The 13,432-nt window shown below is 39.2% G+C and overlaps 1 protein-coding gene across 4 annotated transcripts in view; it reads right to left on the bottom strand.

The window, feature by feature from the left end:
- The window catches only part of hecw1a (HECT, C2 and WW domain containing E3 ubiquitin protein ligase 1a), a 101,265-nt gene extending 90,919 nt beyond the window's left edge, over positions 1–10,346 (bottom strand). For all 4 annotated transcript variants that reach the window (XM_087845838.1, XM_087845841.1, XM_087845837.1 and 1 more), the window contains exon 1: positions 9,825–10,346. Coding sequence is in view for 2 of the 4 variants with exons in the window: in XM_087845837.1 (XP_087701963.1) it covers positions 9,825–9,854 (30 nt within the window). In the remaining 2 variants the exon portion in view is untranslated. The remainder of the gene's footprint in view (positions 1–9,824) is intronic.
- Positions 10,347–13,432: the final 3,086 nt, after the last annotated feature.

The following is a 13,432-nucleotide window of genomic DNA, read 5'->3' as shown; positions in this document are numbered from 1 at the left end:
TAAGCAAACAGCCACTCTGGCTCATAAAATGTCCCGAGGCACTGAGGGAAACACAGCATCAGTGTTACAATATACACAATAACTTGCAGTTTCAAGCAATACTTAGCATTACTACCACATGTGGGGCAACAGCGGGAAAAGTGTTGATTTGTAGAAGCAAAAAACTAATATATGCTCATTTGTTCAGCCTTGGAGAGAGCATTTTCTGAGTTTTCTGAGTTTTCTGAGAAGTTCTGGACTATTTTGTTGTTTTTTCTACCTCTTCTATGGAAGTTACGATTTTGGTTTGGATTTTCCATAAATGTCTGTCTGTAAAGGTGAAAGCTCAGAAAGTTTAGAAAGAAAACATTGTAGAGGTGTAGATTGGGCTCAACAATCCATTAAAATGTAAACATAATTTCCTCTGGGATTAAAAAAGTATTCTGATTATGAAATTTGGCTTACATCCACTGCAGTCTTCAAGGTCATCTTAATGACCTTGAAGACTGTGGCCTACAACCAACCAAGTCTTAATGACTTGGTTGGTTGTAGGATTAGCCTTACTCAGGGCAGATACACATGGAGACACAAAAAGAAGAAAGAAGAGAAATAACAATTTAACATAAACCAGTGGCACACTCCGGGGCCTGATCAACCCTGGCAGGGCCTCCTTGGATGAGAGTGTCTAGTGATAATGGCCGAAACACCCGATGAATCCAAGGTCCACTGCTGACGATGTGTCCCAAATTTTAATAAGATAATCTAGATCAGATCTCTAATCACTAAACCTAACCAAAAAATTGCAGATTAGCCTGAGTAAAAGACCAAAAGTTGAGGCACACAACGATGTGTCCCGTTGGTAAAGTTTCTGGGCTGCCTTTCCTCATAACAGCCGTCCCTCAAGATTCTCTCCATTTAAAGCAATGCATCATCAGGGACTGTAACATCTAGTCCTTTTACTGAATCATGTATTAGCTGAAAATTGACAAAAAAGTCTTGTAACCATTATTCTAACAAATGCTGTGTGCAGCCAAAATGTAGAAAGTAATGCATAAGGATTTAAAATATAATTCCATATTCCACCGCTAACGTCTCCTCTAAGGTCACCAGATTGATCTGAAGGGCAAAGTAATGCCATATACAGCCATTTAAAACTTACTGCCACTTTTTATATTGACAACAGAGAGTAATACAGGGAATGATATGTGGCCATTCTAAATATCATGATATGTTATTCTGACTTTGTTAAGTACATCAGAGTAACAGGTTTTAACCATTTAAATACATAACAATTTGAATACATGCGCACTGTTCTGAATAAATATAAATTCTGAGGGTGATATACTTTTTTTTAAAAATTTTATATTTATTATTAAACATTTTTACCTTAATAAAAAATGTATTTAAAAAAATAATTGTATTGAAATTTATGTCAGATATATTAAAATTGGTTTCAATAGGGCAAATAACAAAATCCTGCACCTTGCACTCATTTCCACTCTGTGAGTGCTACTTGTTGAGTTCAGCTTTACTATTAATTACACTCTATGGTCGGTGTACAGTCCTTTCTATAACCATCTTGTGATTTAAGGTCAATGTTTGCCTTTGACCTCAGCTGTTTTAAAGTGAGGATCTTTGGGTATTATCTCTTTTATTATCTCCAGTATCCTTTTGTTTTTGTCTAGTATTCGTCTTTGTGTTTCTGTCAAGTTACTCTTAGACTCTTTTGCCTTATTTTTAGTTTACCCCCCAGTGTCTCCTTATCAGATTTAGTTCAGGTGTGTGTAGGTCCCCAGGTGTCTCCACGTAAGGCCCACCCTAAACAACACCCTGATCTGATGGCAATAATTTATGAAATAAACAATCAGATGTGACACCAGCTATGAAACCATCAACTAATCAGCCAAGTATTTGCGTAGGTGGCAGGTTATTTTCCCATTGACTTATACACAACCAAACTTTATTTTGTAAGCACAAGAGCTGCCTCCCTGCAAGTTTGCAAAATGTCTGCATTCGCACAAGCACACCCAGCAGAGCCCCTTAAAAGGAGAATGACTCCAATTAAACCATGTCTTCTTCCTGCCCTACGACAGAACTTTGCCAATCAAGTACCACAGACTAACCCCCAACATGCAATTAGGAACAATTCATCCCTCACCCTAAAGTATTTCAGTGCTTCTGTGTCTATATTAGCCCAACAATAGCTCCAAAGATAGCCATGCAATGGCATATCATTGTATGTAACTAGTCTAATTTCAGTAACTCTCCAAAATCTGGCTTGAATTTCGCCTCTAAGTCTACAATGTCACAGTCATAAAGCCAGGACTATGCGCGTCATTTTTCAGCATTCACAGGATTTTTCACTGTGAGTTCAGCCCCTAGTTCCTCTGTAACATCCTCACTTAGCTAGAGGAGGAAACATGCAGCAAACAATCAGAGCTGGTGTTGGCAAGCAGGAAAAACATCACGTAGGCACTTTTTCTGGAACACCGACATAAACTTTGCTCACCAGCTGGACCACTTGCCAGATTTGCCTCCCTGCAACTTTGTCCATTTGCCAAAAATGAAAAGCAAATTGAAGGATTACTCTCTGGCCAGACTGCAGAGCATCTATGAGAAGCACAAAACCAAGAGACTAACAGGACTACTACAGACTGACCTACTACAGGAAAAGCAGCTATGCTAAAAACGGCCCAGACAAAAATTTGAATACGACAGAATATGATTGAGCCTGCAGCAAGAGTTTAATTTACTTCCATTAATCAGGATAAATAACAAATCTCTAAATGCACTTGTTCTATTTCTGTGACTAAACACAATACAGTAAAAGTTTATGTACTCAAGGACAGTCTGACATCTGCGACTGGAGAGTCAGCTCATATCTGCACGTCAGTGTGAATGAAGAAATGATCAATATTACATCCCAACACACTGACACCTTATGTTCATATTTTCTTACTCACCCTTCTATTTTCTAACAGCCTGACTAACAGTTACAGATACACTGAGTGCACACTCACTGAGTACATATGCATCACAAAAACAATGCTCATGTGTGACACACATATGCAAATAAGAGAGAAAACAAAAACTATACAGTCACATTCAAATCCCTACAGTGCTCATTAGTTTCATAGCTACACATTAGTACAGTGCCATAGCTTCACTAAGGCAAAACTCTCCTAGGAAATGTCCCCACTTGTACTTCCTGCTTATCCTTACATTTGCACAATTAACTGGTATAATCACATTCAAAATGACGTTTATTCAGTCCAGTATGGGTGAGATTTGGAAGCCTCTACTGTGATAGCACTACAACACAGATCTCCCTGACCAATATAAGCACATGAGAGCAACATGGACTTCACATAATGATTTTCATGAACACGTTTCATGAGTTTCGTGAACACGGTATTGCAAAACACAGTGTACTACAGAACTAGTATTAATCTGAGTGATGACCTGACTATCACCAGGAATGTGGTCACTTAGTAGAGTCTTCACTTCATCTCAAAACTGGCCACTGGCTACGGTTAGGATTGGATTTTGCTTTAGGCTCATAATAAATAGTCACTTTCGAATGAAGCTTCATTCATTCTTTCAGCTTGTAACACTAACTGAACCCAAACCCATTGATTTAGTAACAGCGCTAAGCTGGTGCTTTTATGTCTTTTTAAACTAAGACTGGACCCATTTGCTAATGTACCCGTCGATCCTACTGGTCCCTGTAAATAATGTACTGTAGACCTATAAACAGAATCAAAGCAAATTGCTAAAACGACTTAGTACAAAGTAACAATCCACTCAATCCTGAATCAGAAACATGACCTGAGCTCTTGGTAAAACCTAATAACAAACCGAATATTAATACTTCTATTTGTACTTTAAACAGATCGAGAGCAGATTGCTGATGCAGTGAAGTCTTAGGCTATACCATCAATGCAGAGCTCTAATGGTTTTCCCAGCAATGTCAAGCAGTTGCTGGGGAAAAGGACATTTTGAACTCGGCTTAAATATAATGTAATGTTTTTATTTTTAAAAGTCTAGTGTGTTTGGTGTTGATGTATGTCTTTTGTTGGAGATCATTTTATGTATTGTAGCCAATAACAGTTGAGAATAGGAAAAAACCTAAACTTTGAGAACTACGATAGAGTTCCCATAATGCTTAAAGGTGTACACAAACTCCAGTGAGTAAGTCCATGCAACTTCAGTTCTGTTATTTAACTGTCAAGCAGCAGTTTTAGTTGGAAATACAGCCATGGGTAGATGCAGATTGAATATTTTGACTGATACTGTTTGCATGTAATGAAACTTGCAGATACTAGTTCTTCCTGTTAAGATCTGTTTGTGTCCCTACATTTCCATTCTGCAGAATAACGCCTTCCACATGAGTATTTCTTGCACACAAACTTAAGCTGGCAAAGTAAATTTAGCTTTTGTTTTGTTTCGTTTTGTTTTTTATTGTTCTTGAGTTTTTGTCCGTGGGATTAAAAATTCAATGGAAAGACAGCTTAATGAAACTGAGGTCTACCACGATACTGACCACAGTTTAATTTCTTAAGGATAAACACTTTTAGGCCGTGAACAGAATGCTATGTTTGCCCTGATGCTGTGTGTGCAGTAGTGTTATCCAAGAAGTAAAAGAAAGAAAAAAACGGGTTGTGAGATACTAAAAATCATAACAGCATGCCGATTTATAATAGTCTTAATACCAACAATAGTCTTCTCAGGCTGTGCCATATCCCATCATCTGTGATAATACTGATTTAAATTGTTGCATGGTATGAAAATGTCATACTGCAATCACTTCTATAACAACACCACGCACTTTCTATAGTGCACGCAGCAACAACAAGACAAGCCGGGATATATCTGAGAGCAAGAGCCACATGTCAGCCTCCGATGAGTCGAAAAAGACAGCTACTTCAAAAACCTCCAATAAAGCGCATTAATTAGCAAGATATTGTTCCCATTGAAGCTGGAAACAACACACAACTGAGCTACAGACGAGGACACACTAACAGCAGGTGATGTTCGATATAAATGTAAACAAATGACTCCAACAAGTGTGGCAGCACTCGCTATCTGCACTCCATTAGACAGAAAAAGTCAAGAATCAATGGAATTTACTAACGTAGTTACATGTAAAAAAGGACTTCTTTAGGCAGCTGCTTAAAAAGTTGGACCAAGACACAACATATTTAATATTATATTATATTGTGCAAATGACCCTACAAAGTCAAGCAGCACAACGAAGCTCCCAAAGCATTCCTCATAAAGGAGTTTGAGAGGTCAGTAAAGCTCCAGTTTCACACTAAATTAAAGAGCTCTCATAAATGCTAACGTGGTTGGCATGTTTTTTGCACTATGTCAGACATCTTAAATGGTGCTGTTACCGAGTGTTATTCTAATCTTTTCCCATTTTTTAAATAACCGCTCTGAATTTTTTGCTCTGTTTTCCCCAGTGGCATTGGAAATGGTATTAAGTAGTGGTGCAACGGTTCAAAAATCTCACGGTTTTAAGTCACGGATCGGATCAATTTTCGGATCAGCAAAAAAGAAAAAAAGAAACATTTTTAACATTTACTTTTTAAGTATTTTTTGCCTGTTAAAAACATTCAACTCAAGACTCATTCCACGCAATTATATAAAAACAAATTAAGGTGCAATATAGGGCAGTACAGGGCTTTATATCTACCACTCCGCTGTGATATAATGAGCGGTCACGGTCACGTAGCTTTCCGTTGACCTGGAGGTCCACCTGTTTGTAGTTGGGCAACAGAAGATGCCTGTGACAGTTCAGCCATAACTTTAATCTTTTCCTGCTCATACATGCCTGGGTACGATCTTGCCACTAAAGCGGACGCGCAACGAGATATCATAGCGTGGCTCAAGCACGTTCATCATAGTTTAAACCCCTTGTTTTAATAAAGTATTCTGATTCTGATTCTGATTGTTTTGCACAACAGAATACGGCCTCCCGTCTGCAGCTAAACACCCCAACAGCTTTTGTAATAACTTTAGTCTGGTCGGACTGGGCAGCAAAGGGCTGCTTAAATGCCACAAACTCCTCTGCTCCTCCACTTGGACCACTAGCGCTGGCCATAGCTATCGCTTGACAGACCCACCACGCGCACCATACATATACTTTTTTCTTCTTTATCGAATCTTCGGATCACGTGCGTGCCGAACCGTGGAGTGGGATCGGTTCAGATTACGGATCAACTGTGATCCGTTGCACCACTAGTATTAAGTATCTTTTTTCCCCTTGGTTTCAGCACTGGCTTTAAAACTCTAGTGTGGAGGATCAGATTGGGTCTGTTGTGCTAAAAGTGGTAAAGTAGCGCAAGTTATTTAAGAGGATGAGTGTGGGGTTGACTCACTCACTTGGATATTTATCGTTTTACTCACTCCTCCCTCTGTAGACACTTAACACAGCCCATCTTGATGCACAAAATCAAATTAACTTTCTTGGGAATAAAGAAGAATTAATTCCTTCCATATTTTATTTAGATGAGAAAAGTCATTAAAATCAAATTATCTCAGCGTTACTTGAATCGTTCAATATTAAAATATCCACAATTTAGCCATGATAAAATTATAAAAGTGATGTTAAAGGACTGAAACAAAAAACTGCTATTATGCTACATCATTAGGAATAAAGACCGATGGCATACTCTGCTTCTTATAATGTCCCAGTAAACTTGATAAACATGTTGCACAGTTGTCGCTACTGTCTAAATCAAACCAAGTGACACAAAGCAGTGACTGCTAACAAACACACACAAAACTGAAAACACCCATCTCTACCAGTCCCCAACTACACACATTTAAATTGCAGATGTTGTTTTTGTTTAAAGCTTGCAATACTAGGACAAACATATTAGAGACAGAAATAATCCATGATCAAACAATTTCCACTTTATTAATCAAGTTAGTTGGTTGCAGCAGCAGCTGCTGTCATCATGCAGTAAATGGCCACTTTATGATAGCTTGCACACTTTTTTCTCTCACTTGAAAGGTTAAACAGCTAGAAAACAGTGTAAGTGTTGCTTACGTTGAGTTTTTTTTGTATTGTGAGCTTTGATACTCACCAAACTATGATAAGTGCTTGTAGAGCTTCTGACTGCGTATAACTTTTCTCTGCAAAACTCATTAAAAAGAAACTGGGGACTCAAGTCCTACCTTTAAACTACCTTTAGTCCTTTAAACCTCTTGAATGAAAAAAGCTACAGGCTACACTTCTCATGCAGTGGTAGTCTTCTATCAAGTACACTTTTATTACTGGAAATCTGCCTCTTCTGTTTCTTGCATATACATTTAAGCAGTGTCTTTTAACAGGCTGAAGTATGAAATGATTACATTACAGCTAAGTGGCAGAAGCTGCTGCACTTATCCTAAATTATTCCATTTTCATATTTCTTTTTAAACTGTTGTTTGGCTTATTTACGTATTCCTGTTGGCTTAGATCAATTTTTATGTTGTCATTTATTCTGCTGAAAAACTGTCAGGTGTCAGGAAATAATGTTAGGCAGCCAGCTGTGGCAGGAACATCATGGTAGTTTTAATTATTATATATCATCTTTGAGGAGTTATCCACTCGACAGCATTTTCCCACGTTGGGTGTTATTTTGATTGTATCCGAGTTGCCATGACAGTTGGCATGAGCAGACAAAGACATGTTTAACCTGCTCTTGCTACAGTAACTGTCTTGCTCCTCCATCTGTACATGTTGACCTGACTTGGCGTCTCTCCAGCCAAACAGAAAATGTTGCACTTCTATTTGCTTTGACAGAATTCTCTTGATAAATCTGACTTTCTTCTTGCCAGTGTAACGAATATGTTTTTACATATGCAATCCACAATGATGCTGAATTATGTAAAGATAATTCAACATTCAGCTGATTGGATCAGAACGCGTGTTACGTTTAATTATGAATAAAGAAAATCTGGGTAAAGTGCTTAATTTTTTTTTATTTTCACTATGAGACTATTTTGTCTTGCGTTTTAAATCAAATGAGTGTTTCACCTTAGCCAAAACTCACTCATTGTTTAGTTCTGTTGGAACAAAACAACAAAGTTTTCATCTACCTGGTGTATCCAAATGTAATCTCACAAGTGAAGATCTATAAAGCCAAAATGCATGGAAGAGAATTCATCTGAAAGCAATTAATTTTAGGTTTCTGAAACTACGCTTGGTTAGCATGAAACCTAACCCTACCCCCAAGTAGTTCAACATCCACCTGGTGAATGTTAATGTTAACTAACAATCAAATTAAATAACTGAGAAATAATTATGATGATGCTTTTTTCAATAATCAGAGACCCCAATCAAACAGAAGAATGGATTGGTTAAGCAGGGATTTCTCTTAAAATAGCAAAGTGCTTTTCTGTTTTATCATGCTTTAAATTTGACAATGCATTAGAAAAATCCTTTTCACTTGGGCCTGCTTGATTAACATTTCTTAGCATAAGAAGGTGAACCACTCAAAGAAAACAGTGCTTATCATTTTACTTATTGCAATGCCCACAGAAAGATAAACATAAAAAGCTTATCTTCAGAGCTCAGGTCACAAAGATGTGCTCAAACCTCTCAGGCTTTCTAGTAGAAACATTATTCAGCCCTGTGTGACTTACAGTGGAGTGGGTGATACATGAAAACATCAGGGTCTGGTTCTCATATTCATCATAAACTACCTGAGTTCACCTCTGGTGATAGCCAACCACTGCAGACTTGCATGCAGTTACAGGAACTATGAACATCATTGACATTATACAACAAAAATACTGCATATATGGGAGAATATCCACCATTGATTGGTACCAACCATACCTATGTGCATAATTATGAATATGTTAAAAATAGCTGGTGGCAAATCAGTGGCATCCATTCAGAACAGAAAACCCAGCAAAAATTAGGTTTGCCCTATTGATACTGGAAGATCTGAGTTCATAGTAAGAACCAAATGGTAGTGTGCAATACCCAGTAAACGTTTCCTTTTCCCCATTGTTACAGGGATTTATGTGGGTCACAATTTACTCAGCAGCTTGACAGCTAGACAACCACCATCACTGGTGATATGCATCCCCCAAACTTGGAAAAATGCTGTCTCTTCATGGCTATACCTTTTCTATTATTATTATTATCATGTCTCCAAAGAACAGAAGCAAACAAAAGGAAATACACAGATCATGTGTGGCTCCAGTATTTAAGAGGATTTTGTGGATGGGAATCCTCGCACAAAGCCTGGAGGGGGTAAGCCTTTCTCTTGTATAGCCTGCTCGTGGTACATTACAAATAAGGAGGAAGAACTCAGTGCGACGCTGTAGGGCCCCGACATCTTCAGCGCCAATACATTCACGCCAAACATCATTCAAGAAATTAATTAATTTAATGCAGCGCTGCTTACCAGAGAAGGGCAAGGTTTTCACTGAAACATAGCTTAATGTCTTCATACAGCAGTCGCCACCCTTCAATTCGGCACGTGTAATACAGCTGACACAGTCTCAATTTAGATGTTTTATTACACAAAATAACAACTTTAAAGGATGTTACGCCCTTGCAGCAATAGAAAATTAAGCTACTGGGGAAACACGTTTGGCTTTAAAGTAAACCGCCTCTGAAAAGGCACTCTGCCTAAATGCTGCGGCTATGTACTTGATATTTTTGCTGACGTTATGTACTGTTACAATAAATCACTCACTGTTTAAACAATTCAGCGTAACGTTTCCTCCACACGGAAGAGAATGACATAAATGCGGGTTACCGAGCCCTGGGCCCGCTGCTGGAGACTGGCAGGATATGAGACTACATCAACGTTAAGGCAACAATGGAGGCGACCTACCTGGGATAAAATAACCTGCCGGTGGATCATTCTCCAAAGGTAAGGGTGGGAATTCGAAGAGGTACACGCTTGCTAATTTCCATCGAGCTCCATTTCGTAGGCAAAGTGCAGTAGGAGTGTACACAAACGGCGTAGTGAGTCAGGGCCGATGAGGCACGCGAAAGAGGCTTCAGTCACATCCTTCACTCTTTCTCTGGACCAAAGTAAAGCTAGCAACAACCGCGCACACGTCCCAGGATGCGGCCAAAACACGCCGTTAGAAAACCGAATACCGCGAAGTTTTTGGTCAGTATTTTCCGAACTCAGTTTATCTGATATAATGAAATGTGACGTAATACTTTGTGTGGAAACCTATTCTATCCCAAATATTATTTTCTTACGGTTTGTTGCATTACAATGTAAGAATGCGATTTCCGGTGGAACTTCCGGTCGTTTGAGGCGAATTTCTCGAGCTTCACTGAGCTGGGTACCAGTGTCTCTCAGCCAATCCGAAAGCGGGTTTTCTGCCTCGCGTGCGCTACCTCCTCATCTCTACTCCCTCCGCTCATGTACCTAGTTACGCGCACGCGATAGCAAGCGCTCGCATTACTCCCTCCGCCAAAACAACAGAAGCTAAAGACGGAAAGACGAAAGGAAAGCTGGAACTTAGTTCAAGCAGGAAATGCGACTCCGTCCCAGGCAACCGTGTTCTCATTGTCGATGCTGTGCCTGCAGAACAGACATTTTCGTATGTATATGAATACAGGATGAGGATGAGTACAGTACAACTGAAAGCTGGAAATCCCGTATTTCTGAAAATGTTTTCGTGTAAAGCAGTGTCGCTTTCAAGCTGCCAGCTAGTGACTATAGCTCCAGTTACCTAGGTGACCCGTTAATGTATTTACTAGCAGGTAGTATGTCAATCAGCAGTATTCTTTGCTTTCATTTATGGTCACTCAATCTTTTCAGCGAACGTTTATCAAGTGTCACCATTTGTCACTTAAATTTGCCAAATACAATTCTCCTTCTGTCTCCCTGAGCCACACACTTCCAGTGTTGAACTGGCAACCAGACACCATTGATAAAGCCGCAGGTGAACTGGGCAGGACGTCATAAACTCTCAGGGGAGCCACCGAAGACACTACCAATGACAGTGCAATGCAGTGGAGTCTTTCTGTGCAGATAAACAGCCCCAAAGCATGTTTCCACCTCCATGCTTGGACTGTGGGGATGATGGGGTTTCTTGGTCATACTCTGCATTTTCCTTCCTCCAAACATGGACGGTTGAATCAATGTCAGAAAGCTAGATTTAGTTTTCGTCAGACTGCAGCACTCCTTCTCTGAATCAGTTAGCTGTTCATTGGCAAACTTAAGGATGAGTTCGTACTCATGAAACAAGATCTTGCAGGGAGCTCCAGACTGAGGGTGATTAATGGTCATTTTTTATTTCTTCCAATTCTGAATAATCGCACCAACAGTGGTCACCTTCTCATCAAGTGTTTTTTGCTGATGGTCTTGTTGTCCACCTCAGCCTTGAGAGCGTCTCTAATCTTGTTCCTGACATCCTTTGACATCTCTTTGGTCTTGCCCATGGTGGACTGGAAAAAATGGATTTGCGTTATAGACATAACAAATTGACATCAGGAGTATTTGTAACTGATTGACTGATCGTAATCTGTGTGCCACGTGGGCTCACAGCAAGTCTGTGGGAGCCAGAATTCTCAGTGGTTTGTAGAGGATCAAATACTTATTCCACTCAGTGACGTGCAAATTAATTTAGAATTTCGTGTATTTTCCTTTCTAGACTTTTTGGTTGTTTTTCTGTCTCTCTCCATTAAAGTGAAACTACTGTAAAAATTAGAGGCTCATCATTTCTTTGTAAGTGAGAAAATGTACAAATTCATCAGGGAATTTTTGCACCCACCCCCAAACAGTGAGAATACAAAGAAATTGCATTTTCAAATAAAACCAAGATGCATTCACAGAATTAAAGCCTCACCAAGGCACCACACTCTCTGAGGAGTATTTAGTTTTATGTATATTTATTTTGTTTTCCTTGTTCTTTTTTAAAATATACTTTAAGAAGTTTGTAGTGCAGTAAAAATCAGAAAAGGGCAGCATGACGGGTGTTTACTCTGATTACACAAACATTATGTAGGAGCAGGAAATGGATAATAGGTGTTGATTCATAAATAACTGGACACAAATAACTTGAGCTTCTTATATAATATTACATTACAGTATATTTCTAACCCACTAGGCAGCTCATTTTTTGACAATACTACAAAACCTTATGGGTTCAACTTAAAGAGAAGGCAGATGTGAAAAGTAAAATTGAGATCAGAGGTCAAATGTGACGTGATATTTGGATGCAAACTATCCATCTGTCCTCTTCGGCTTTTCCGGGCCAGGTCGCATTGGCAGCAGCCTAGAGAAGCCCTGACCTCCCTCTAAACCACTAAATCGAGGGCTTCGTTTTTGTTCTCTCTTCACACATCAGTTCAGTCGCAGTACCTATCCGTCTGTCGATCTTCCCTCACTCGTGAACAAGACCCCAAGGTACTTAAACTCTTCCACTTGGGGCAGGAACCCAAGATTACAAAGGGGGGAGTCCAACACTCACTGCTATGAGGACCAAGCTCTTGCAACGGTCGTATAAGGATCAAGCTATAGTATGCAAACTACAATATGATGTTTAGAATCCTAATATACCCGTGTATCAGTTCCTAAATGTTGCCAATACAAACAAAAGCAGTAAAATTGATTGGAAGCATCGTTTTAAAGGTAAAAGATATTTTCTGAAAGTTTGACCTTATTTGACCTTGAGGAAGATGTTGGAAGCCAAACGTAATTTGATATTTAGAATCACGATATCTAATTCCCTATATGTCTATATGTTGTCAATGCAAACAATGGCAGCGATAAACATAGCATACTTGACAGAGGTCAGAGGTCAAATGTGACACGATCATACAGTGAGATTTGCTGGATGCAAATTTCCAAATCGTTTGTGTTCCTCATCACTGCTTTCCCAACTTTATTTTGCATTCCTGAACTTGACTTTTCATGAAGACAGTCTCATGCTGTATCCAGTGTTTAAAGAGCAAAGAAAAAGTCTAAAAGGAGGTTGGTTGTTTAGAACAGCGGTCCCCAACCCCCGGGCCTCGAACCGGTGCCGGTCCGTGAGTCGTTTGGTACCGGGCCACGAGAGTTGAGGCTCAGGTGTGAAATGTATAGTTTTCAGGGTTTTTATCAGTTTTCAGCGTTATTTTGTTATCGTTTTTATCGTTAACTCGGTTTTCCTGGGTCTTTTCACGTGTGTTATGAATAAATTTTCTTTTTTTCAGTACTGGTACTAGTTTTATTTTGTTGTATTTATCTGCGACACCTTAAAGGCCGGTCCGTCAAAATAATGTCGGGCATAAACCGGTCCGTGGCGCCAAAAAGGTTGGAGACCGCTGGTTTAGAAGACATCTTGACTTTCACCACACTCAGGTTTAAGTCATTCATGTCTCAGATGTTTTTACACATTATTTGTATGATTTCTAAATACCTCATTAATTACAAGTATGTGGTTTTGTTAGGTTTAGGCATTAATCTACTGGGTAGCATTTAATAAATTACCATGG

Source organism: Neolamprologus brichardi, chromosome 9 (genome assembly GCF_056152115.1).
Source record: "Neolamprologus brichardi isolate AB-2024 chromosome 9, ASM5615211v1, whole genome shotgun sequence".
Lineage (NCBI taxonomy): Eukaryota > Metazoa > Chordata > Actinopteri > Cichliformes > Cichlidae > Neolamprologus > Neolamprologus brichardi.
Note: the sequence above shows the minus strand (reverse complement) of the source record. Positions and strands in the feature narration are given on the sequence as shown.